Source organism: Dendropsophus ebraccatus, chromosome 14 (assembly GCF_027789765.1).
Source record: "Dendropsophus ebraccatus isolate aDenEbr1 chromosome 14, aDenEbr1.pat, whole genome shotgun sequence".
Taxonomy (NCBI): domain Eukaryota; kingdom Metazoa; phylum Chordata; class Amphibia; order Anura; family Hylidae; genus Dendropsophus; species Dendropsophus ebraccatus.
This window is the reverse complement of record NC_091467.1, coordinates 11,392,642-11,420,345: the sequence shown is the minus strand read 5'-3', so window position 1 is coordinate 11,420,345 and position 27,704 is coordinate 11,392,642. Positions and strand designations below refer to the sequence as shown.

At 44.0% G+C, this 27,704-nt stretch overlaps 2 protein-coding genes and 1 long non-coding RNA gene across 4 annotated transcripts in view; 2 read left to right on the top strand and 1 right to left on the bottom strand.

The window, feature by feature from the left end:
• LOC138772247 (uncharacterized) overlaps nt 1–27,704 on the top strand; it is a 334,081-nt gene that overhangs the window by 228,853 nt on the left and 77,524 nt on the right. The window lies entirely within an intron of this gene.
• Nucleotides 11,109–18,373, top strand: LOC138771783 (tigger transposable element-derived protein 3-like). Of its 2 annotated transcripts, none has more exons than XM_069951784.1 (2): nt 11,109–11,209; nt 14,464–18,373. In XM_069951784.1, the coding sequence occupies exons 1-2, from the start codon at nt 11,200–11,202 to the stop codon at nt 16,236–16,238; spliced, it is 1,785 nt and encodes a 594-aa protein (XP_069807885.1). In that variant the 5' UTR covers nt 11,109–11,199; the 3' UTR covers nt 16,239–18,373. The 2 variants fall into 2 exon arrangements, with proteins under 2 accessions (XP_069807885.1, XP_069807884.1); XM_069951783.1 differs by having other exon boundaries at nt 11,109–11,218.
• SNTA1 (syntrophin alpha 1) overlaps nt 18,873–27,704 on the bottom strand; it is a 34,922-nt gene continuing 26,090 nt past the window's right edge. Inside the window, exons 4-8 of the mRNA XM_069952515.1 lie at nt 27,455–27,641; nt 27,246–27,376; nt 25,595–25,791; nt 24,195–24,382; nt 18,873–21,636 (exon numbers count right to left, since the gene is read on the bottom strand). Of these exons, the coding sequence (XP_069808616.1) occupies nt 21,544–21,636; nt 24,195–24,382; nt 25,595–25,791; nt 27,246–27,376; nt 27,455–27,641 (796 nt within the window). The 3' untranslated portion in view covers nt 18,873–21,543. The remainder of the gene's footprint in view (nt 21,637–24,194; nt 24,383–25,594; nt 25,792–27,245; nt 27,377–27,454; nt 27,642–27,704) is intronic.

The window sequence follows — 27,704 nt, the reverse complement described above, 5'->3', positions numbered from 1 at the left end:
CCTTAAATTGTGGCCAGTGTACAGACCATGCTTCACGCACTTAGCACAGCGGAAAGCCTATTGCTCCCAGTGGTAAGGGTGTAATGCTTTATTTGCCCTCTCGAGGCGCTGCAGGGAAATTAAACACTTCCTTCCAGTTTCCCCAATAGGTAATGGCTGAACGCTGGAGGTTCCACATTAGCACCTCATAGGATTGGCTTAAACAAAGTGATTGTCCATAGTAGACAACCCCTTGAAGCCACAATGCTGCAGGGCAGGAACACTAAATACTCTTCTTGTTAAAACAAATACAGGATAACCACAGTATCAAATATATAAGTCCTTTCATGATAAAAGGTTTCATTGAAAGGGTTAATGCGAAAACTATGCAGTGCAAATAGAAAGAATACATATGTGTTTGTTGGATTCTAGTAAAGATCACGAGGGGTTAAAGCCATGTCAGAGATTTCTCCGATTTAAATGAGTTTAATATCTCTGTACCTTTCTGCGGAGCCCTCCCTTCTCTCCCCCCCAATCACTTCACTCCGGTTTCCATGACAATGTGATTTTCCATTCTCTGTATAAAACAAAAGATAATATTTTTTCCAGGCCTCTCTAAATAGGAAAATAATAAGCAGATTTACCGATCGGCTACAATAGGCTTTCTCCGATGAAACTTTGCCGGCATTCTGGAGGCCAGACATTGTAGAGTGAATGGAGTGTACACAGCGGACCTTCAGCATCGCTTATCCTCAGCTTTCCCAGATTGAGGGGAAAATGAAGCGTGAAAATGTATACACATAGATAAATGACACAATACAATGCATACAAAGGGATGAGCCGTGTCAGGGAGGGCCGGCTGCGGCTCTACATCCCCTACTACAAGGGTCGGATCAGGGATCACCTTCATCCCCTCCTTATTCCACTATAGACTCCTTCAGTAAATACTCATATTCCGCAGACAAGGACAATGGAGCAGCATCTTCTCCTGGAAATTAGCATCATGACGGATTCCTCCTTCTGTTATTCCTCCTGGAAATGTCAGAGTAATAGAATATAATATTACCCTGTTTTCCTGAAAATAAGACAGAGTCTTATGTTATTTTTTTCCTCTGCTTATTTTCGGAGGCAGGTCTTATTTTCTTAGAGACAGAACGATGCCCTTACGCTGTATCCCCACTCTATATGCTGCATACTAACAGTTATCCGCCATACTGTATGTCCCACTGTTGTTAGGCTCCTATATTGTATATCTTCCTATCCAAACTGTATACCTCCCGCCCCTGCAGGTAGCCTCCATACTGTATACCGCCCCCCTCCCCCACTCTGTAGTTTTTCCCTCATACTATATACCTCCCCCCTTATTAGTTGTTGCCCCATACTGTATACCTCCCTCTCTGTAGTTGACCCCCATACTGTATACCTCCCCCTCAGCAGGTAGTCCCCATACTATATACCTCCCTCCCCCTCTGTAGTTGTCCCCCCATACTGTTTTTCTCCCTCCCCCTCTGTAGTTGTTCCCCCAAACTATATACTTCCCTCCTCCTCTGCAGGTAGTCCCAATACTGTATAACCTCCCCCCCCCCTTGCAGGTAGTCCCCATACTATATACCTCCCTCCCCCTCTGTAGTTATTCCCCCAAACTATATACTTCCCTCCCCCTCTGCAGTTGTCCCCCATACTATATACCTCCCTCCCCTCTGTATTTGGCCCACATACACTCCATCCCCCCATATACAATGTCCCCTACTGTGCATCTTCTTACCCCTCCTGCTTCCCCTGCAGCTTGTGTTGAGCAGGTGGGGGCGGAGCATAACAAGTCTGGGCCTGATTGGCTGATACTCAGCACCCAGTTTAAGGGATCTGGTCAGCTGACTGTAACCTGGGCTTATTATTGGAGTAGGACTTATATTTCAGGTCTACACTAAAATGCCTGCAAAATGAAGCCAGGTCTTATAATTGGGGTAGGGCTTATTTTTGGAGAAACACAGCATTATTTGTGCTTTGTATATTAATATTGGTAATATTCAGCCATCAGTTGTTAAAGGTGTATGGCCCCCTTAAATAAGATCTTAGAACCTTGCCCTACTTTGAAAAAGATGTCTCTTTCTCACTCCCCTGGTCAACCCAAGATTAAATTCAAAACTTCCATCCCTCTGGGGAGAGGGACTACATTAGCTTTATCCTCATCCCGAAAGATGTAGATCTGGGAGACTTCTTCTTCAGAGCCTACTTAACATTGAAGCTGCCCGTGGAAGTGTCATGTGACCAATACACAACAATAATGTCTCTTATTATATTGTAAAAATACCTCAGTGTATGCTGTTTCACAGTGTGACAAGTAAAACCCCAGTCTATACAAGTAACATAACGTACCCGAACATAGTTTGAGACATTAAATCTGAAGCTGCTATAGAGAGAGAATCCCGCGCAGTATGGTATCCCTGTTGTTTTCCTGTTGTACATATGGCTGTCTAGTACAATGAATTAATATGCAGAGAGCATTAGTATATCCATAATTGAATACAGTAACAGATCATTTATTATAGTCTCCCGTAGACCACCAGCGACGAGCTTGGCACCAGTATGGATCGGTGCCGTTATACAGAGTGCCACCGAAATCAGATAGAAAGTGCGGCGTCCCCATGAATTATGTTACGTGTGCTGATCCCGGACATGTCTGCTAGTAAATAGACCGAGGTAGAACATGTCCTTGCAGAATGATCTGCGTTGTTAAATACCCCTACACGGGGTCTAATAGACAATCTGCCGGGTGATGGATCTAGTCCCATGAAATATTGAACCAAGCGATAATTAATAAGGCACAGATGAATCGGAAGAGGAAGAGGGTGAAAGTAATGATGTTTTTCCCTCGCACTGACATGTCCGTAATAGAGAGATAAATGGTCATCTGCACCCATATGAGACAGGGTATTGATCTACTACAAGTACGGATGGCTTATGGGCAGCAAGCTGACTTTGTCTTCTTAGTATTGCAAATAGAGCCGGAGCCTTAGTGAGAGGCGTATGGCCGCCTTTATTCCTACCAGGTATATAGACAACAGTATTCATATACAGCAAAATTCTGGATTACGAGGGAGCGTGCTCAAGGGCAGATTAACTTTACTATGGGCCCCGGGCTGTTCACCAAGCTTGGGCCCCCCCAACCCACTGTAACTATGGCGGCACTAACTTAAGTCTTTTTCCTCCATAATGCAGCTTGTAAAGGACCTGTGGTGACATCATTGTCACATGATAAGGTCCTTCAATATATTCTCTAATGTTACTGCATTGTCTCCTGGCTTCAGTTTTGCCCTGATTTGTGCAAAATTGCGGTAAAAAGTAGCGAATCATGCAAATCATGACTGAACATACGTCTGTTTGGGGGGGCCATGGGCCCTTCAGGAGCTAAAGCCCAAAACGGACCTATTATAATCTGCTACTGAGTGTGCAAATTTTCCCATAAGAAATAATTGAAAAGCAGGCGATTCGTTCCACAACCCAAAAATAAGGTAGGTGAGATGTTCTGTATCATAAAGAACAGTGTATCAGTAAGGAAGGGGTTAATCAGTTTACTCTCCCTCCACAGACAACTCCCCAGGTGGCTGCAAACCTGCCGATTCTGGTACTAGTGCCGGCTGCCCTGGAGTAGATATCGGTGAAGGGGTCAGAGGGAAGCAGCGGTCATATACCACCCATACAAGATGGCGGTGATCCGGGTGTGCCAGCAGCAGACGAGGGCCTGGGGACTTGAAGCACTCACTGCTTGAGTTACGTCTGTGCACGCAGGATCGAGGCTGCCTGAACACTGAAGTAGGAGGGCGACGCAGCCTCACTCACACTAAGTCCTCCGGCAGCAGAGAGAGGACATAAGGATGAGCTGCTCGCTTCCACAGGAGGATTTCCGCAGTTCAACAGGGTCCCTGCCAGAAAGCGTCTTATCACCGTCAAAGTTGATCAGGTGGCAGTGGGTTACAATGGAAGGGGTTACTTCCCAGTACAGTATCAGGATAGGGACACAGGGGGCTCGGATTAGACCAAGTTACTTGTAATCCAAGATTTCACTGTGTTACATGATATACTGTATGTCTGCCCATTGACTTCTATTGGAGAAAAAAGACATAGTGTTACATCCATCCCAGATATACCAGATCTGTCTGGAAAGCGTACAGCTACTGTATGTAATCTGAAAAATGGGGACAAGAAACATTGGACACCGGACAATGACGCCTCAGTCCCCTCCAAACCGCTCCTTGGGATCTCACACAGTTCTCCTAGTGTCTCTTCTCGATCAGCCGCCTCATCGTAATCTCCTACGTCATACAAAAGAAGAGCCCGTGGAGCCTCATTGAAGAGTCTCGAAACACAGCACTAGCCAGATATCCCTCCGGGAAGGACCCAGCCAAGGGGCGGCCCCTGTAAGGAAACCACCAAAACCACCATATTAAGTGGTCCTATAAGTCATTGTAATGACAAGGGAAAAACCAAGGCCAGAAATCTAGGCGGCCATCTTTGAGGCACTTGTTGCATTGTCCCTAGTGTTGAGCGAGCACTGCAATGCTGGAGTGTATAATTTGGGTGTATGGAACTATATCACTAACTTAAAGGGGTACTCCAGCAACCAAAAAGTTATACAGATTTGTAATTTACTTCTATTTAAAAAAAATCTCCAGTCTTTCAGTACTTATCAGCTGCTGTATGTCCTGCAGGAAGTGGAGCATTCTTTCCAGTCTGCCACCTGTGTCCATGTAGAAACAGTAGAAAATCCCCATAGAAAAGCTCTTCTACTCTGGACAGTTCCTGACATGGACAGAGGTGGCAACAGAGAGCACTGTGTCAGACTGGAGAGAATACACGGCTTCCTGCAGGGCATACAGCAGCTGATAAGTACAGGAAGACTAGAGATATTTAAATAGAAGTAAATTACAAATTTGTATGACTTTCTGACACCAGTTGATTTGAAAGAAAGGGAAACTGACAGCGTAGATGTGCATATATCAGTGATGTCAGTTTCTAGTAACCTATTTCACAAGCTTTATGTAGGTGCTGTTACAATGTAGATAGGATGCGGCATGTTAGCAAAAAAAAAAAATGTTTATTTGTAGGGGTATCAGAGAGGCAACCAACCCTCCATCATCCTGCCGCCCCACACCCCCTCCGAGGAGGATTGACATGGCGGCTCTTCTTGGCTCAGGTTTTTGTGGGGGGGGGGGTTTTGCCAGTTTTAGGCATTTTATTCATGTTTTTAACTGCTGTGTCCAGACATTTGCTGTAAGCTAATAGGAAACTATAAATAGCACTACACACAAAGTCTTGTTCTGGTTGTCTGCACTGTTGATGCATTTTCAGGTCCTTGGTGTTTTTGTAATGTTTTTTTTCCTAGTATTTTTTCATACACCTCTGTGTAGGAAATGAAGAACATGCATGATAAAAATGTACGTATAAAAAAAATGGTTTACAAGCCATAGAAAACTTTGTGAAGGACTTGTGAGTATGTGAATAATCTACTTTCTTCCTGTTCTCTCCCATTGTAATCATTACAACACTGCCCTCTAGTGGTCATTTCATATTGCTACACTGGTATGAGAATGTAACCACAGAGTCAAAGGGGAATGTATGAAATGTGTCGCCATGAAGGTCTCTGCTCTGGGGTTTCAACACCATCTGACTTTGCAAGTAAAATTTTACCCTATAGGACCCTGTGATCAGCTTTACTCTCCAGGACTACACTTACAAACAGAACTATACAAACTAAACTATACAAACAAACAAACAAACAAACTATACAAACTAAACTATACAAACAAACTAAACATAGCACATTGACCTTGTTCTGTGCATTAATATCAATGGGCCTGCTATGAGTATACCAGGGCACAGGGCCTGCTATGAGTATACCAGGGCACAGGGCCTGCTATGAGTATACCAGGGCACAGGGCCTGCTATGAGTATACCAGGGCACAGGGCCTGCTATGAGTATACCAGGGCACAGGTGGGTTTTGCTTGGTATCTCCATGTACACTGGTGAATGGTCCAGAAAGGAAATATGAATGGGGTCTAATAGGGATGTAAGTTTCCATTTCTTATTGTATTCATGCATTTTATACTGTAGACTTTTTTGTATGATGGTGCAACATTTAAAGGGTAAGTCCAATTGACGGATGCCCCCTTTAGCCAGTCAGTCACTGGTGAGGGACACCGCTGCAGTCACTTATTGGCTGGGTGGGCTAAATCCCACCTGCTTGTAATGTGAAACCCGGGTTGTGACGTACCTGGAAACCGGGAGGAGAGGACTTACCAGCAGTTCCAAATTCTGCTTACTTTAGGAGCGGTCTATGAAAGGATATCCCGCCATGGAAATGATAGGTACCCTTTCAGTGTGGCGGCTCACTCTCCATCTTCACACTCCCAATGTCTAGAAGAAGACGAGTGCCGACCAATGTAATCCAAGCAAACACTTTTACTGAGGGGTACAGCAGTCTTGGTGGCTGCCATTCTCAGCAGAGGCACTGAAGCTTAGCAGTTACTTATACACCAGAAGGCACACAGTAAGAGGGATACAACATAATCCAACCTCCAAAATTATTCTCAGGTTTCTGATGTCCAAGAAGAAAGTGACATCACTCAGCAGGTGGAATGGACACAAACTCCATCATGGCGCAATATAAGGTGTGGCTCTTGCTGAGCGCTGTCACTAGCTTCTTTCTTGGATAATCCCCTTAGACATGGTGATGGTAATGTTTGCATTGGATTTTGATTTGCAAATCTAATTAGTAAGAGAGTGCTTTGATCTCAAAGGGAGACAATGCCATCTAATCTATCACCACCATGTTATAGAGCAGGAAGAGCTGAGCAGATTAATATATAACTTTGAGGGAAAAGATTCTGTATAACTTGTAACATGCTGATTGAAATCCCTGATCATTCTGTGATAAGGAGTCCGGGGGGCGGAGTCACTCAGTAGACTGGACTCTTTAGCATTGAAGATTTCTCCCAATTACAAATTATACTGAATATTTTCCCATAAAGATATATATCAATTCGCTCAGCTTCTTCTGCTCTATAACATGGTGCCGATAGCTTAGACAATGTTTTCATGGTGACGGGTTCCCTTTAAGGTTTGTGATGGCTTGACAAGAGACTCTTCCTGGCCTATGTTATTTCACACAGGGTCACACTCATTTGTCTGTTTCTACCTTCTATCTGGTGACTACCTCCTACCTGCACTAACCCAGATGTAGCTTACATCCACATTATTCCCCAGTAAGCTCCTCCTCCTCTCCGACTACTGATGTCACTAGGCCCCAGTTCTCCTGGCAGAATAGCTAAGGTATGGTCTGGCATATCTAGACACCCCTCACAGGGACTTCACTTTACCCCAGCTCTCTACTTATAGGACTGCTCCTGGGGTTTTAGCACTCTTCTACTCGCTCCTTACAAGTTACCCTCTTTGTCCCACAACCCTGCTGTACAATGTCCCAGAACACATTTTGCCACTGCTGGGTCTCATGTATGTCGGTCGGCACTGAATGTGAGCTTTTAGCTGGGTTCTTTTATGATCTCTTATGTATGGTGTAGAACTGATTTTTGGCCACAAGATGGCTCTGTTTTCCTCCACAGCCAGCACACTGAAGGGCATTGTGTGGTTTCACCCTGCTGGGAGGTGCGACCGGTCATTTGCCAGATGGTGAAGTGTGACTCCACTACAGTAGTGGTTGGTCGGGGAATAGCTCAGCCAGGTGTTATGCTGTTGTGATGACAGTGCCGGTTGGGCACACAGGTATGGAGGCACACCTGCTTTTATTTTAGATAGGCTGGCTACACCCTTTCCCCTGTGGTCGGTAACCTGCCGGGTTGTGATGAGTCCCTTCAGCGCTTATCACGGTGGTGTAGAGTGGAGTTATGACCCACCCGGACTATTGGTACCGCCACCCACATAAAGGGGAGATGACCCAAGGAAGATGCAATGGCTGTGTAGGTGCTCAGCGAATAACTACTGAGTCCAGTTAAAATAAATAACCTCTTCTTTACCGTAGGAAGGCTTAATGCAGTGATATACAGTAGGATCTTGACTTGATAATATACTTTAATCTTGAGTGACACGACCTGTGCTGAAAGCTTAAGGAGTGACACAGTCGTGCTGACTGAGTTGCGTGCTGAGAGGTAGAAGAGGTCTAGAGAAGTAGAGAGGAGGATGTCGTGAGAGTCCCAACCCAATGTAGTACTGTGCTCTGCCGGAACATTAGAAGGAGAATAAACACTTGAGAGTAGAGAGAATACTTGTGCCCGTGTTTTGACTCTTTGGTCTTTGCACCACTTATTGCGTACCAGTGTGGGGGGAAATGTCCTAGAGGGTGACACAAGCCCCAGACCTTGTTACCTGGGATGGGCAGAGTGGTCAGAGTTCTCTGATGAGACCCGTGCTGCGAGATAGAGTATGTAGGCTTCTAGCAACTTTGCTCTATCCAGATCAGTTCCTCTTTCTTCAGGATACTGTCCTTCACTGTTAGACTGGTTCTCAACGTGGGTTGGGGTGATCCATGACTTGCCTTTTCTAAGTGTGCGTTTAGCACTGCATAGTGTGTGGAAGTGCTGCTTTCAAGAAACCAGTGCTAAGGTGTCTCATGTGCGTCCGTTCTCTACAGAGACCAAAGTAAACTTCCACAGGGGACCTGGCATAAGCCAGGGCCCTACTTGGCTACTACAGGGTCCAATCTGGCTTGCGTCCTTCCTCTACCAAAGCCAGAGTAAGACTCACTAAGGTGTGGCTACACTTCCTCTCCCCAAGTGACTTCCTTCTACAGCATCCGTAACGTGTGCTGTGAGTGGGTGAGAAGAGAGTGCAAGGGAAAGAGAAGGATAGAGATAGGTAGAAAAGAGAAAGAGCTCCCATTGGTGCACAGGTCCTAGAAACAATTACCCTTTAGTTACTTACAGCTGTGCAATACTTAAGTACACAATATACATACTAGCGACATCTAGTGGCAAAACTTAGGTGCTACTTCATTACCACTATTACTTTGAAGTACAGACTTGCGAGGGGTGTACAAACAAGAAACACCTGTGGTGGGACACCACAATTGCAGAGGTTAATTTTATTGTTACACTTGTTTGTAAGCAAGAGGAAGATTGTCAGCTGACTCCCTCCTCCTCGGCCTATCAGAGGCCTTTTCTAAAAAGTTTTTCTCCTATTCTGCTCTATCAGGTACCTCAGGCTGTTCTCCACCAATAGGAGAGAGGTCCTAACCCTAGGCTATAAGAGATGGTGGAGACAGCGGTGTGGGGTGGTTATTTCATTTCGTTCCTGAGCTGACCTACAAAGCAGAGTTCCAGAGGGAGACCCTTCCTAGGTCCTGGCCCTGTGGCCAGAGCCTTGCTACTATAAGACTATAACCTCATTCTTTCCACAAGTTCCTGAGACTTCAGCTATAGCCTACTGAACCATTACAGGGGCAACTACCACTAAAGGGGGGGGGGGAAACTATTTATATTGAGGGGGGTTGTCGCATTCTCAGGATTCTTAAGTCTTTAAAAACTGAACAGAGACTTATCTACACATCGGGTTGGAAAAGTGCGACTAGCTACCGTGCCCGGCTGACTGCTGCTGGGTCCACTTGGGTATTCTTGAGGGATTTGCCTCGGCCAGTCCTGTACTACTGGAACTGGCACTCTGTGACCTTTCCAGCGTTAGAAGGAACTTCTTGGCCGTAAGTACAGGTTGTCTCTACTATAGTCAAGTCGCACAACTGTAGCCAAGGTTGTAAGAATCTCCCCAACAGAGTACTGCACTAACTGGATAGGCCCCCTCCTGCGAGACCCCCGGCCTTATCTTAAGTTCTTCACAAAAAAAAACTAACAAGACACATTTGCAAGCCATGTATTCTCAACCTCAGGTCTAAACCGCTAAGCAGAACCTACTCGGTCTCACCAGGAAACGCCGGCAAACTTCCTCCCAAACACAAAACGCACATCTAAACTTCTTACTAAAAACGCAGAAAACTGCCAGTAAACATATTCAACTGTTTAAAGAGGGTGTACCGTACCATCAGGTACATCCTCTTTAATCTGACACACAGATCGAACTGTCACAGGAAAGCCAATGCTGCGGTCCATTTTTGGAACCACGGTCCGGTTCCTGTGTACGGCGCCGTTCTATCCACGGCCCACCCCCAGTGGGAGGGAATTCCCTCTATGACGCGGTTCCTTTAGAATCAATGGAGCCGCGCCATAGAGGGGCGCAGGATTCCGCCCACTGGGGGAGGGCCGGACCACCTCCTGTGCTTCAGCACCAGCCCCGTGGATAGAACGGTGCCGTACACGGGAAGCGGCCCGCGGTTCCAGAAACGGACCACGACAACGGCTTCCCCGTGACGGCGCCGTTCGATCCCTGGGTCAGATTAAAGAGGATCTACCTGATTTAAGTGCTCTGGACTCTTATACAGATCTGTAATTTACTTCTATCTAAAAATATACAGTCTTCCAGTACTTATCAGCTGCTGTATGTCCTGCAGGAAGTGATGTATTCTTTCCAGTCTGACACAGTGCTCTCTGCTGCCACCTCTGTCCATGTCAGGAACTGCCCAGAGTAGTAGAGGTTTTCTATGGGGATTTGCTGCTGCTCTGGGCAGTTCCTGACATGGACAGAGGTGGCAGCAGAGAGCACTGTGTCAGACTGGAAAGAATACACCACTTCTTGCAGGACATACAGCAGCTGATAAGTACTGGAAGACTGGAGATTTTTAAATAGAAGTAAATTACAAATCTATATAACTTTCAGAAATCTGCATCCTATTAGTTCCTCCACATAATTTATAAGGAGATTGTGATCCCAATGCAGAAGCCGGTAATGTCTCTGTCTGACGGTCTCTCCGTCCTGGAGCATTGTGCGATATTACTAAGAATAGAGCTAGTTTCCTGGAATCCAAAGAAATATCCAGGATGGGAGCCTGTAATACACAGCAACAGGAGATGGGGGTAACTGAAGGGGGTTCCCATCCTCCCCAGCAGCACTCTTCACAATCCGACCACAGTGGTACAGCTGTACTTTAATTCCCCCATAAGTCTTTGCAGAGGAATCTCTTCCGGATCTCGGCTTGTTTGGGAAGGTTCATTCAACTCCTTGCCAGGGGCAGAGCAGGTCTGTGAGCGGATGCTGCCAGGGCCTAGAATACAAAGGGCGGCTACTTTGTCTGATAGTAAAAAAAAAAAAGTCCAGGACTCATGTCCTCCGGTAAGACAGGTAGGTAGAGGAAAGTCTTTGTTCTCCGGCTTTTCTGATAGATCAGGGGTCCCTGGATCTCCAGCCGTTGCAAAACTACAACTCCCATCATGCCTGGACAGCCTTCGGCTGTCCAGGCATGATGGGAGTTGTAGTTTTGCAACAGCTGGAAAGCCACGGTTCGCTACCCCTGTGATAGATGAATGCAGGGTCTTGTATGAATATTTCCGTCCACATTGCTGTTGATGCATGCTGTGATTTATATAGACATAATGAATGGCAGTATATAACAATGTAAGGTATGGATCGCAATATATAACAATGTAAGGTATGGATTGCAATATATAACAATGTAAGGTATGGATGGCAGTATATAACAATGTAAGGTATGGATCGCAATATATAACAATGTAAGGTATGGATGGCAGTATATAACAATGTAAGGTATGGATCGCAATATATAACAATGTAAGGTATGGATGGCAGTATATAACAATGTAAGGTATGGATGGCAGTATATAACAATGTAAGGTATGGATCGCAGTTAGAAATGAGTAAACCGGGTTCGGGTTCGAGTCGATCCGAACCCAAACGTTCGGTATTTGATTAGCTGGGGCTGCTGAACTTGGATAAAGCTCTAAGGTTGTCTGGAAAACATGGATACAGCCAATGACTATATCCATGATTTCCACATAGCCTTAGGGCTTTATCCAACTTCAGCAGCCACCGCTAATCAAATGCCGAACGCTCGGGTTCGGATCGACTTGAGCATGCTCCAGGTTCACTCATCTCTCACTCATCGCAGTATATAACAATGTAAGGTATGGATGGTAGTATATAACAATGTAAGGTATGGATGGTAGTATATAACAATGTAAGGTATGGTTCGCAGTATATAACAATGTAAGGTATGGATCGCAGTATAGAACAATGTAAGGTATGGATCACAGTATATAGCAATGTAAGGTATGGTTCGCAGTATATAAAAATGTAAGGTATGGATCGAAGTATATAACAATGTAAGGTATGGATGGCAGTATATAACAATGTAAGGTATGGATCGCAGTATATAACAATGTAAGGTATGAATCGTAGTATATAACAATGAAAGGTATGGATGGCAGTATATAACAATGTAAGATATGGATGGCAGTATATAACAATGTAAGGTATGGATGGCAGTATATAACAATGTAAGGTATGGATGCGACCTTAGGACTTCACTGCATTGAGTGCTTAGCAATGCACCTAGGACTTCACTGCATTGAGCGCTTTCACCAGCAGCCGGCAGTGTTGTCATTTGGCTGGTCTCCCTGAGATCAGCGATCTGTTTCTCTTATGGCTCTACTAGGCATTGCTCCCACCTAGCCAGAATCCTGCTCCACACTGATGAGGGGCAACACCCTGAAACAGCTGTATGTGGATGGTTACCTAGCCTTGGTTTATCACTTATAGGGCCACTTAATATGGTGGTTTTGGTGGTTTCCTTACAGGAGCCGCCCCTTGGCTGGGTCCTTCCCGGAGGGATATCTGGCTAGTCCTGTGTTTTGAGACTCTTCAATGAGGCTCCACGGGCTCTTCTTTTGCACATTCTATGGTTTGGAAGATTCCACCATCTGCCCGAAAAATTAACCCACTCATTCTTCAGGCGGATGGCAGAATCTGCCAAACCATAGAATGAAGCCTATAGGACCAGCGGAGATGCGAGTGGGGGCGAGCTGCAGAATCCATGCCGGGTGATCTGCCGGGATTCCGTAGTGTGGACATACTGTGACACTACTGGTGGTTCTTTCAAGCCTAGATTCCATCCTCTGAGGCAGCGGCTTAATGAACATGCTCTCTCAGTAGCACAACACTCAGCAGTAAAGCAATGGGTCAGCAGACCATAGGGTGTCCACAGTATAATGTTCCTTGAGGAGCCTCCTATGAAGTGTGAGGCTGGATGAAATGTGGGGTGAACTTGATGGTGAGATGAAAGTATAAGGCCAGGGCTACAGAAAGTCTTTGATCGCACAACATAACAGTGAGAGAAGGATATATGCTTAAGAGCTAAATTGCTTCGGCAAATCGCACCAATTATTTTGGAGGTGTCACTTGGATGAAACTTGCTGTTGTGCGACCATATTCCTTGTGTAACCCCAGGTACTGGAGAGCCACATAACACTCCGACAGTTTCTTTACTGAAAAAGAATGGCATCTTCCAAGAAAAGAAAAGTTACTAGTGAGAAGTGTCGAGAGGACCTGACAAACTGTTAGGGTTTGGCAACAATTGGGTATTTGATTCCCTGTCGGATGCAGCCCTCGGAAGTCCTGGAAAACATGGATACAGCCGATGGCCTATGTCTGTATCTATGTTTTCCTGGACTCCCTAAGGGAGGCCCAATCTATACTATAAACAAGCGCCGATCTGCTAGATCAGTGCTCATTTACTGGGCTTATTACACAGTCCGATAATCGTTTAGCGAGGGCTGCACGGACATCGCTTGCCATGTCCGTGCAGCCCTTGCCCAAACATTAAATACTTAACCTGTCCATGCTCCCAGTCTTCTCCTGGTTGGCTGAGCGGTCTGTCAGCTCAGACAATGGATGCAGGGAGGGTGCACTTCCGTATGTGGTGGCGCTAGAGGTGGTAAGTATCCAGAAAAATAGTAGAGAAGACCCAGCACTCACCAAGTAGTTCTGCTTGTTTATTGTAGTGCAATAGACATCAGGTACAGTAAGAATGCGTTTCAGCCAAGCATGGCCTAGTAGTACCCTAAGCTGATGAATGCCATGCTTGGCCATAACGCGGCCTTACTGTACCTGATGTCTATTGCACTACAATAAACAAGCAGAACTACTTGGTGAGTGCCGGGTCTTCTCTACTATTTATCTGGCAGCTCAGACAGGCCACTCTAAAGCCACAGTGCGTGGTGCCGGGACATATACAGAGCTGATTGTTGTCTCTATTACACAGAGCAATAATCGGCCAAATTTGGCCGATTTGGCCGTTTAGCGCTCTATGTAATAGGGCCCTAAGGCATTATCCAACTCCTGTGGCCCCGGGAATTAAATGCTGAATATTCAGGTTCAGAGAACGTTGTAAAACCAGAATAGTTTGACAGGTCTTCTCAACATTACCACTGAGGTGTCAGGATATTTGTAGAATATTTGTAGGCCATTAAATGAGTGTTCCCCAGTATTTCCAGGTCGGGTTTGGTTGTCGCTGGTCAGTTGATTTTCAATGTGCGACACATAACAACACTTTTCCCTTTCATGTCTTCTAGAAATGGATACCGGTAATCGAGTACAGACCTACAAGAAAAGACGGGACTCAACCCTAGCAGAAAAGGTGAAGATCCTAGAACTTCTACAACAACCTAAAGCATCTCAGTCCTCAGTGGCGAGGAACATGGGACTCTCACAGTCAACCATTAGTCGTGTCATGAAAAAGAGAGAAGAAATATTAGAGCGATGGAACCAAAATGAGAATCCAAGTCGTAAACGTAATAGACCATTTAAGCATGCCAAGGTGGACGAGGCTCTACTGGAATGGCTTCTCTTCGCCAAGGCCAATAAGTTACCCATTTCTGGACCTATACTTATGAGACAGGCTGAAGCAATTGCAAAAGAAATTGGATGCCCACAGTTCAAACCTTCAAACGGATGGCTATGGAGGTGGAAGGAAAGGTATCGACTATTCTACAGAGCAGAAGTCTTACCTGGGGAGAGGTGGTTTGGTAGTATAGGTGAAGGTAAGTACGTAAAAATCCTACCTAAGGCTACACAGATGGTCAGACTGGAACTCAACAGTGGTGCAGAGGGAAGAATTACTGGAAGTCACTACAACCCTAATGGAGAGAGGAACGAACATATGATGTCCATGCTCGGTGGCCAAACTACTCAAGGAGATGCTTTGAGTAGATCTGCGTTGCTTGCTCGAATTGCTAAAGATTACTCTTTACAAGACATTTTCTGTGCTGTAGGGTCTCCTTTTCATTTTAGAGTTTTGGCAAAGCAAGCCATGAACGCCGAACCGAAGGAAACCGTCTGCATATGGTTCTGCTGCAACATCAACGGGACGGAAAGACTAAAGTTACTAGTTACCCACAATCTTCCTTCAAGATCTCTCGGAACGCATTGCCTTTCTCCAGTGTCCCTTAAAGCTAGTACTAATGGACACATGACGGATAGTTTGCTTGTAGAGTGGCTCCTCAACTGGGATGCCAAACTCGATAGACAGGAAAGAAAAATTCTTCTGGCCTTCACAGCCAATAATACTGGACCAAAAGTCAAGCTTAGAAATATCTCATTATGTATTTTCCCCAAAGAACACGTTTCATCCAACCATCACTTTGGTGAAGAGCTGGTCAACGAATTCGGTATTCTCTACAGGGAACTTCTTTTCGAGAGGTTGCAAGAAGATGACACCACCAGTAGAAAAGCCGAGGGATCTCTTCTTCAGAAAATGTGCGAGATCTCACTGGTGGAAGCCAGTTACACCATGAACAAGGCATGGCTACGAGTTACACCGCATACTATCAAATCCTGCTTTCAAAAACAGGAAGGCGTCCGAATTCTTTGCTCTGCCACACATGACCCATCGGAGGCTAGAGCTCGGGAAGACCTATCATTTCCCATTTTACAAGAAAACAACAGTAACGCAGCAAATTACGCGGCATTGACCACAGGTCTTGTCTCCTACCAAACATTGACTATCAAGGAAGAGGATGATGAAAGTCTGGGGTTCGAAACCACATATAAAAAAACACCAAATCAAAAACTAAAAGCTGACTTTTCATCCAAGGAGGATCAGGCCTCATACAGTGGTTTAGGGTCACGTCCAAAACTGTCTGCCGGCACTGAGGAAGTATCTACAATTGTGGTTAAGTCCGAGGAGCCCGGGCAGCGCGTGAGTGTCGAGGAGATCAGAGAAGCTTGTGATATCATCCAGCAGTTTTTGTGCAGTGAAAACCAAGATATGAGTATTTTCTGTGCGTTGCAAAGTCAAATCGAGAGATGTCTGACCAATCCGACTATGACCAAATCTAGTAACCAATGACGTGACCAATGATACAACAAAGGACTGTAATGAGATACACATGGTGTCTGCACTACTTTCTTTCGTGGACATTCGAGTCTATAATTTTCAAGAAAAATTCAAAAACTCTAAACCTTTCCCGGGTCTGCATGTACTATACATAGAAGACTGTGCGGAAAAGAGAGTAGGACATAGAGATGGAGTCACACATTGCCGTATGGGCCTTCCCTGTCCAGATGACTCGTCAAAGCCGGATTCATTCAAAACTTTGTTTTTAAACTTTTTATAAACTTGCGCTGCACCTACTTAACAAAAATTCTCTTGGGAGAATAAACCCAGAATGTTGAGTGTTCTTACTAAATTTTAATTCTTTAAAGGGGTAGTTCACAAAAAAGAAATTCAAATCAACTGGTACCAGAGATTTGTAATTTACTTTTATTTTAAAAATCTTCGGTCTTCTGTGTTTTGAGACACGTAACTGAGGCTCCACAGACCCTTTTTTGCGTCTTAAAGTAGTTATCAGCTGCTGTACGTCCTGCAGGAAGTGGTGTATTCTTTCCAGTTTGACACAGTGCTCTCTGCTGCCACCTCTGTCCGTGTCAGGAACTGTCCAGAGCAGTAGCAAATTCCCTGCTCTCCAGACTTGAAAGACTACACCAGTTCCTGGAGAACATACAGCAGCTTATAAGTACTCAAACTTTTTGTCACTTTCTGGCACCAGTTGATTTGAAAGAAAGAACTTTTTGGTGAACAACCCCTTTAAGCCCACATGGCATTAAATAAATACTGTGCCATTAGACTAGTAGTGGTTAACAAAGGATACGGCGGACTATTAACTATGAGTCTGCTTTGTATATCTTGTCAATCACTGGGAAGGGGAGGGGGCGCTATTATTCCCTCTTAGAAACAATAATTTAACACAGTAGTCGGCCATCTTGATGTAATGGAAGATAATTCCTCATTCAGAGTCTTTTCTAGTAAAGAGAGTTCCTACAAAGGGAGTCTATCAACGGACACCATGTAATACTTCATTTTACCTGTGGTGGCGCTGCAGGGGAATGGACACTCTCTATCAGTTATCCTGCAATTTACATTTGATTGATGAGGTTCTCAGCATTTTTTTTTTTTTAAATTGGAAAAAGTGGACAACTTCTTTAGGGTAGCTTCACACATACCGTATCGTATTACGCTACGGATCCGCAGCAGATTTGATCTAAATAACTGAACACAGCATCAAATCTGCTGCAGATCCTGTACATGTGAATGCACCCTTAAAGGAAAAGTTTGACAGGAAGGGCGGGAATTGATTACAAGTGGGGACTCACCTCTTCCCGTGACAAGGGATCGGGGGGGAAAAGGCTTGTCCCGGCTGATGGACTGGCCACTCAGCCAATCAGTGACTAGAGCAGCGTCCCGCCCCAGTCACTACTTGCTGATAGGCCAATCCATCAGCGGGTCGTGACGTGTCAGGATTTTAAAAAATGCTGGACTTCTTTCATTTAAAAAAAAATTCTGTGTAAATTTTTGGCTGGGCAAGTAAATAATCTGCCCGTGTAATAGACCCAGTGATCGGCCAGGATTATGAGTGCCTATAAATAATTATTAGGGTATGTTCACGCTTACCGAATCCGCAGCTGATTTTCTGCTGCGGATCCGCAGCAGATCCGCAGCAGATTTCATTTAAATAACTGAACACAGCATCAAATCTGCCCCATCAAATCTGCTGCGGATCCTGTAGGTGTGAACGCACCCTAAGTCAGCCACAAATGTCCCCATGTGTACAAGGCCGACAATGATGAGAGTGATCCGGCAATCACATGACTTCTCACTACTATCAGCCCATCTCTTTAAACGAGTGCCGATCAACTTGATCGCCGCCGATCGTCACTCGTATCGTGCGGCCATCTGTCCATGTAATAACGCTGTTAGAGACTCCTGCTTAGGTTATACACTTCCTGCCGCTGTATCCGCTTTCTATCCTTTTATTGAACAGTATTGTTCCCAATGGCTTTGTTCTCCACTATATCTGATTGTTATGTTTAGAGCGCTTTCCCATGATGCTGTGCATAGAGCCTTTGTATTCAGCTGACATTCCTGGTTTTTGTTCATTGTTGTTGGAATAAAATTCCCTGCATTGTAGGGATGCAACCATTAAAGAGCCCTCCACCACCTCCTGCATTATAGGTGGGTTGTTATAGCGTATTTGTGGTCTAGGAATAAAAAGAGCAGTAGACAACGCCCTGAATCATGCCACACAATCTCACTCCCCGACTTCATTCCATCCTTGTCCTGCAGGACACTTCAATTTAAAAAAACGTCACTCTTCCAGTACTTATCAGATGCTGTATGTCCTGCAGGAAGTGGTGTATTTGTACCAGTCTGACACAGTGCTCTCTGCTGCCACCTCTGTCCATGTCAGGAACTGCCCATAAAAAGCCTCTCCTGCTCTGGACAGTTCCTGACATGGACAGAGGTGGCAGCAGAGAGCACTGTGTCAGACTGGAAGGAATACACCACTTCCTGCAGGACATACAGCAGCTGATAAGTACTGGAAGACTGGAGATTTTTTAATAGAAGTAAATTACAAATCTATGGCACTTTCTGGCACCAGGTGATTTGACATTTTTTGTGAACTAAAAACTATTAAAAAAGTAGTTTTGTTTATCATTATTGGTTTATTTATATTTCTAACAAACCAGAAAAATATAGTTATTGTGCGATTAACAACTGGTTCAGAATTTATAGCTTCAGATTAGGGTGATGATGGAAGAGAATCGTATATTTATTATATATTAGAACAGTAGAGCACAACTTCTGGACCATGTAATCTTCCAGTGAGACGCGTATAGGCCTCATGTACACGGCTGAGCCTGTATGACAAGCGTTCTATGGAGCACCGCCGCCTCCCGATACAACCGTGTGCATGAGGCCTAAAGGTGGTCTTTAAAGGGGTTATCCAGCACTACAAAAACATGGCCACTTTCCCCCCTCTCTTGTCTCCAGTTCAGGTGTGGTTTGCAATTAAGCTCCATTTACTTTAATGGAACTGAGTTTGAAACCGCACCCAATCTGGAGGCAAGAGAGGGGGAAAAGCGGCCATGTTTTTGTAGCGCTGGATAACCCCTTTAATATAACATAATAAATTCATTAAAACCTCAGCTTTTTGGATCATGATAAAAGGGCCATCAATGTGAGGTTATGGTTGTGGCTTTTTGACTCCCTACAATTACTTGCCTGGATCCTTCCAGCCCGCTGGCCCTTGTCTTTGCTCTGTACAGTTGGTAGCAGCTGTGCCTAGTATTACGGCTCAAGCCTTTCACTTTAATTAGGCAAGCTGCAATACCAGGTGCAGCCACTATCAAACGTATGGCGCTGTGCCTAGAAAGCAAAAGAAACACCACCTACCTTTAATTAGCTGATTATCAGTGGTGCTAATGGTGCGTTTAGGGTCCATTTACACAGAAAGATTATCTGACAGATGATCTGCCAAAGATTTGAAGCCAAAGCCAGGAACAAACTATAAACAGAGATCAGGTCATAAAAGAAAGCCTGAGATTTCTCCTCTTTTAAATCCATTCCTGGCTTTGGCTTCAAATCTTTGTCAGATAATCTGTCAGATAAACTTTGTGTAAATGGACCCTTAGACAGGCAGATTTATCTGACAGATTTTTGAAGCCAAAGCCAGGAACAGACTATAAACAGAGAACAGAACATAAAGGAAAGACTGAGATTTATCCTCTTTTTAACTCCATTCCTGGCTTTGGCTTCCACAATCTGTCAGATAAAACTGCCTGTGTAAACGCACTATTATGTTGCGTTTAGACAGACAAATTTATCTGACAGATCTTTGAAGCCAAAGCCAGGAACAGACTATAAACAGGGATCAGGTCATAAAGGAAAGACGGGGATTTCTCCTCTTTTCAAATCCATTCCTGGCTTTGGCTTCTAAAATCTGTCCGATAAATCTACCTGTGTAAACGCACTGTTAGGGTAGAAGCCCAATAAATCTGATATTGATGGCGTATCCTTATGGTGCGTTTACACAGAGCGATTTATCTGACAGATTTTGGTAGCCAAAGCCAGGAATGGATTTGAAAAGAGAAGAGATCCCAGTCTTTCCTTTATGACCTGATCCCTGTTTATAGTCTGTTCCTGGCTTTGGCTTCAAAGATCTGTCAGATAAATCTGTCTGTGTAAACACACCATTAGAATGGATCAATAATATAGAAGTCCTATAAAGCCCCTTTAACTACGGCATTATTCAACATGTTTTAAAGGGGTAGTCATAATTAGAATAGGGTCTAACGGGAATCAGCGATATATATATATATATATTAAAGGGGTATTCCGGAGAATAAAGTTTTCAAATGAACTGGTAACAGAAAGTTAGTAATTTACTTCTATTTAAAAATGTCCAATCATCCAGTACTTATCAGCTGCTATATGTCCTGCAGGAAGTGGTGTATTCATTCCAGTCTGACACTCTGCTCTCTGCTGCCACCTCTGTCCAGGTCAGCAAATCCGAAATAGAAAACCTCTCCTGCTCTGGACAGTTCCTAAAATGGACAGAGGTGGCAGCAGAGAGCACTGTGTCACACTGGGAAGAATACACCACTTCCTGCAGGACATACAGCAGCTGATAAGTACTGGAAGACTGTAGATTTTTAAACACAAAAAAAAAATTCTGAAACCAGTTGATTAAAAATAAAAAAAATAAAAAACTCTCAGGAGTGCCCCTTTAAGTTATACCCTTCATAACACACACATAATGGTGGACCTGGCACTATGTCATCTGACCCCCTTTTTCTAGCGCTATAAGCAATACTAATAAAATGGCGAGCAGATTGTGCCGGCCAATAGAAAGCTGCCACCTCCTCTGGACCAGAGACCTGTCGGATGTCCCACACGCACATACTATCAACTGTAATAAAAATTAAATATATCTGCTCTGAACTCTGATTGGATATACATAGACATATCTGTATATATACTTAGAATAAAAACCACAAAGAGTGAAAAAAAAAAAGATTCCGGCATAGACTATGATGTATTGGCGCAGGGCGTGTCGCGGACATCTCATTGTAGAAATAAGCCGAAGGCACGAACAGTTCTGCCCCCTGTAGGCGAGGCGGCTCCTCCTCCAGACATCACACATAAGGCACTATATACTGCTGGCAGAGACGGCTAGGCACCTCCTATCAATCCTCCGGAGTGGTCGGCAGCCCGTACCTACTCAGACACTCCCAGTTACTCAGCCTATCTGCTCTTCTTCCAGGTTGGGTTAGTGCATAGACCGTGTAGCTTCTCCCATAATCCTTTGCTTTTTTTAAGGTAAAATACCAAGACGAGATATCTTGGCTGACAAGAAAGAATGGATGATGAAGACAATGGTTTTGGGGCAAGAATGAAGATCCAGTTGCTAGGAGGAAGAAAAAAAAAAGAAATGTTAATTCAAAATAGCGGTGTAGATTGGCAGTAGTAACCCTTCTTCCCCTCTGGTCCAGACTGAGCCTGCGTTTACACACAGTATTTTTGTTCAGTATTTTGCAACCCAGTCCAGGAGTATGAACATAGCCAGTAAAGACTATGGGGGGAGATTTATCAGACATGGTGTAAAGTGAAACTGGCCCAGTTCCCCCTAGCAACCAATCAGATTCCACCTTTCATTTTCCAAAGAGTCTGTGAGGAATGAAAGGTGGAATCTGATTGGTTGCTAGGGGCAACTGAGCCAGTCTCACTTTACACCATGTTTGATAAATCTCACCCTATGTTCACACACTGTTAAAAATAAGTGGAAGGCTGCCATTTCATGTCAAATAACGGACATTATTTCAAAACAACGTCCATTGTTTTAAAATAACAGCAATTATTTGCCATTAAATGGCGGCCATCCACTCAATATCAACAGTGTGTGAACATGTGTATGTCTGTGATATTTGGGTGATATACTGTAGATTGGCAGTGGTAACCCCTCTTCTTCCCCTCTGGTCTAGACTAAGGTCATGTTCACACAACGTATGTTTAGCATAAATCACGGCGGTTGTTGCAATTTGCTAAACATACGTTGTATTTTAATGAATGGAATCCCGGACGAAGTTTATAAACATAATATAGACTTCGTCCGGGATTCCATCAGGCCACGCAAAAAACGGACACAGAACAGCCGGTCTCATACGCCATGTGAACATGGCCTTAGGCTGTATACACATGTCTGTGATATATGGTGATATATATAGATTTGCAGTGGTAACCCTTCTTCCCCTCTGGTTTACAGTAAGGGTGGGTTCAGACTATGGAATTCTCGCAGATAAATTCCGCCGAAGCTAGAACGCGCTCATGGCCGCACGCCTCTCCGCCCGTGCCATAGACACCATTCTATGCACGGGCGGATTCCGCATTTCGCCGAAAGAATTGACAAAAATTGTTAAGGGCCCCCCTCCCCTAGGCAAAACACAAATATAAAAATATAAATATATAAAAATATTTAAAAAAAAAAAATATATATATATATATATATATATATATATATATATATATATATATATACAGTATATATGCTTTACTGCTGGTGCACTGATAACCTCTGCACATTTTCTTTTCTTTCTTTGATTACAGCTGGAGAACAGAGGTCAGAGGTTATCAGTGCAGTGAAGCAGAGATCTCTTTCTTCTGCTTGTTAACCCTTTTTTTGTGTTGCAGCATGTAAGTAAACATTGGGTCACTTACACACTGTAGTACATAAGGGGTTAAGCAGAAGGACACATGCTCTTACCTTCTCCCTCGGGCCCCCCTCCTGCACGGGCCCCATAGCAACTGCCTAACCTGCCTCTATGGTAGCTACGCCACTGCTGGATATATATCACAGACTGACACTTGTGGGACTTCCTACACCATAATTCAATACAGTTAGCTCTGGAACAGGTAAAGCACCAAGCTACTGAACTGAGACTGTTGTGTCAGTATAGTAGTGTAGTGCTTTAGCTCTTTCTTTGTTTTATGCTGCAATGAAATGCCAAAGAGGTGTGGCCAAGGCAGACCAGAGCCCTTACATGCTTGGGCCACACCTCTTTTTGGCACTTTACTGCATCAAAAACAGAGGCGGAGATTTATCAAACATGGTGTAAAGTGAATGTGGATCAGTTGCCCCTAGCAACCAATCAGATTCCACTTCTCATTCCTCACAGACTCTTTGGAAAATGAAAGGTGGAATCTGATTGGTTGCTAGGGGCAACTGAGCCAGTTTCACTTTACACCATGTTTGATAAATGTCCCTCAGTATTTATTAGCACACTGCAGTCCGACAGCTCAATAAAAAGTAATCTGTGTATCCTTTCACAGAATATTCAACCCTGTCAGCACTTTGGTACTGCGTTTCTACAAGACAGGTTCACTTTAAGCACTGTATGGAGGTATTTAGACCCTACTTGCCTAAATATTACTGCCAAACAGGATCAAGATAATACCTGTATATAGTGCTTAAAGGGGTACTCATGTACTCCGAAGCGGGAAAATTACTTTTAAATCAACTGGTGTCAGAAAGTTATATGGATTTGTAAATTACTTCTATTTAATAATCTCCAGTCTTCCAGCACTTAACAGCTGCTGCAGGAAGTGGTGTATTTTTTTCAGGCTGACACAGTGCTCTCTGCTGCCACCTCTGTCCATGTCAGGAACTGTCCAGAGCAGTAGAAAATCCCCATAGAAAACCTCTCCTGCTCTGGACAGTTCCTGACATGGACAGAGGTGGCAGCAGAGAGCACTGTCAGACTGGAAAGAATACACCACTTCCTGCAGGACATACAGCAGCTGATAGGTATTGGAAGACTGGAAAGAATACAGCATTCACTTGCATGCTCCCTATTGCTGCAGTAAAATGCAACAACAGCAGGAACAAACATAAAGATGAGTGACCCTGGGTTATAAGATGGTCGTGATGGACTAACGCCATAAAGATCAATGCAATGTTATTATACGTACTATTTCTCCCTCCGGTTTGCCGAAGTCCAGATACAGCATCCTGGCGCCATCGTCAGACGACATGCGAAGCCTCTCGAAAGGTTTATGAAGATGGATGACCCTGTTTAGTCCAGGTTCTTCAGTAAACAGAGTGAATCCTTGGTCAATGTGTATGGAAAGTGCGCACTCTTTCCCGCCCCATGTACAAGCTGGAGAAGGAGAGAGGATTATGGGTAAGGCGGACAGAAGCCAAATATATATATATATTTTCTTTTAATGCACCACGTAAGGAAACACGTTCCAGACATAACAACATATATCTAAGTCTTAGATTCATGTTGTTATGTCTGGAACGTGTTTCCTTACATGGTGCATTGAAAAAAATAAAATAAATAAATAATAAAAAAAATAATAAAAAAATAAATTATTAATAATAATAATAATAATAAAAATCTCCAGGGTACCCTTTTAAGTATATGAACAATATTTGAACATGAAAAGGGTTCTATATCTTACATTCTAAGATATAGAACCCTTTTCATGTTCAAATATTGTTCATATACTTAAAGGGGTACCCTGGAGATTTTTTTTATTATTATTATTATGATATATTTTTTTAAATTATTTATTATTACTATTATTATTATTATTATTATTATTTATTTTTTAATTATTTATTATTATTATTATTTACTTATTTTTTCAAATCAACTGGTGTCAAAGAAAGTTAAAGAGGTTTCTAAAATACTATTTTAAAAAAAATCTCCAGTCTTCCAGTACTTATCAGCTGCTGTATGTCCTGCAGGAAGTGGTGTATTCTTTCCAGTCTCTCTGCTCCAGTCCCCTCTGTCCATGTCAGGAACTGTCCAGAGCAGCAGCAAATCCCCATAGAAAACCTCTCCTGCTCTGGACAGTTCCTGACATGGACAGAGGTGGCAGCAGAGAGCACTGTGCCAGACTGGAAAGAATATACTACTTCCTGCAGGACATACAGCAGCTGATAAGTACTAGAAGTCATTTACACATCTGTATAACTTTTAAAAAAAAAGCTGATTTAAAGGGGAAAAAAAAAATCTCTGGAGCACCCCTTTAGGGTAATTTCACACGGGTAGATCGGCCAGGAGTTTCACGCACGAAATCCGCAGCTAATCCGCAATACACATAATAATAATAATAATAATAATAATAATATTATTACATGTATTGCGGATTAGCTGCGGATTTCGTGCGTGAAACTCCCGGCGGATCCCCCCGTGTGAGTTTACCCTTAAAGTTGTGATCAAGCATTGTGGTTTTGCCATATTTTACGCGATTTTGCACGGACTGTAGTAAAATATCAAAACAGTTAAAAAATGCTGCAAAAATTGTGGCAAAAGAGCAACGTGTGCACACAGCCTAAGTAATATACATGTGGCACTGACCTGTGGTCACCTCCTGGATGAGCTCGGCTGCATTGTGGCACCCATCTACCAGAGCCCGGGTCCACTCCGCCAGCTCTCGATGTGTCTCCACGCTAAACAAATGGGTCTCCACCCCCTTCTGGGTGCCGGAGCGCAGGGCAAAGGTCAGCTCAGTGTTGTACAAGGCCGTGCTTTTTGGGGGCCCAGAATGTACAAGTCTATGAGGAAAAAGCAGAATATTATACTCATACTAAATCATACTAAGATTTTACCCAAAAAATTGAATGGAAACTTTTTTTTGTGTGTGTCATTTGAGAACAATAGAACCAAACAGCAAATACTTGCAGAAATTACATTCTGCCACAAGGTGGCAGCATAGTCACACAAATGAAATCTAGTATGACCCTCTTCCATGTGAAATCTTAGATGTTTGAGGTTTGAGTGAATCTTTAAAAATTCTGCTCCAAAATACAAATGACTAATGTGCTGCAAACTTCAACAAAAGGGAACAAGGAAGAAATATCCTGGGAAGATTACATTGTGTCCAACAATTACTGTTTTTGGTAAAATCTCTGAGATCAATGTGAAATCACTTAAAGGGATTATTCAGGTTTAGAAAAACATGACTACTTTCTTCCAGACAATGCACCACTCTTGTTTCCAGTTTGGGTTTTGCAACCCATTGAAGTGAATGGAGCTTAAAGGGGTTATCCGGTGAAAATCTTTTTCTTTCTGGTTTCAGAAAGTTATATAGATTTGTAATTTACCTCTATTTAAAAAAAAAAAAAAAAAAAACTCAAATCTTCCAGTACTGTATGTCCTGCAGGAAGCGGTGTATTCTTTCCAATCTGACACAGTGCTCTCTGCTGCCACCTCTGTCCATGTCAGGAACTGTCCAGAGCGGTTGCAAATCCCCATTTTGCAGAAATTAATAGTTCAGGCGATTTAAAGAAACTTTGTAATTGGGTTTATTAGGCAACTATGCCATTATCTGTATTCAAAAAGCCTTTCCCCTCCCCCCCCCCTCCTCTCTCTCATTCACTGCTCATTATCAGGAAATCTCAACTCTTTTACATCAGTCGGGCCCTGTGTAACCTATGGAGAGGGGAGGGGGAGGAGGGAGATTAGTCGCCAGCAGAGAACAGAGGATTACACAATGGGACCTGTGTGAAAGCCGGTATTCAGTGGTCAGAGAGGTCAGTGGTGACTGTCAGAGGAGATAGCCTGGTGATGTAGCTGTAAATGAACTCTTTGTTGTCCTGTTTTGGTGCCTACCCTCCCCCACCCCTCCCTTCTCTGTATGACTGATGAACAGTAGGGTTGGGCGCAACCTGAGCATGCTCAAGTCCGATTGCTCAGCATTTGATTTCTGGCAGCTGAAGAAGTTGGATGCAGCCCTAAGGAATCCTGGGAAACAGGTATACAGCCATAGGCTATATCCAGGTTTTCCAGGATTACATCGAGCTGCATTCAACTTCTCCAGCCACCGGTAATCAAATGCTGAGCAATCGGACTCGAGCATGCTCCAGCTGTGCTCATCTCTACTGTACAAGGCTTCCAGCACTGAGCCTTGCACATCAGTCATGTAGGGCAGGGAGGGGTGGAGGAGGGAGGAGGCATGCATGCTGCAGCTCAGCACCACCTCTATGACACTTGAGCATTTCTCCCTTACCTGGTGGCGATCAGCGGGTGGCAGAAGACGGGTTTACTGAATCCATCTCTGGTGTGGGGGAGACTATTGTATAAGAGCAGATCTTTTTCTGTAAGGATTGCCAGGAGTTTCTGCTTCTCATCTTGTGGCAACTAGAAAAACAAGAAAAGAACATCTATAGGTGACAGGAGAGGATATCCCTTCCCTGTGCCTTGTGATGAGCCTCCTACCTGCTCCGTCAGCCACCCCATGTGTTTGACCTCCTTGCCCACCAGCTGTTTGACGTCCTCTCTCACCCGGGGTATCAGGGCATTGACATTGGCATGGATGGCGCTGAACCAGGACTGGGCTGTACCTTCATCCTTTGCTCGGAGAAAAAGAACATCTCTTCCATCTGCTGCGCAAATCTCCAGATATCTGTACAAACAGACAGGCGAACACATAGATATGACTCTAAAACAAGAGTAAGAGTCCTATTCC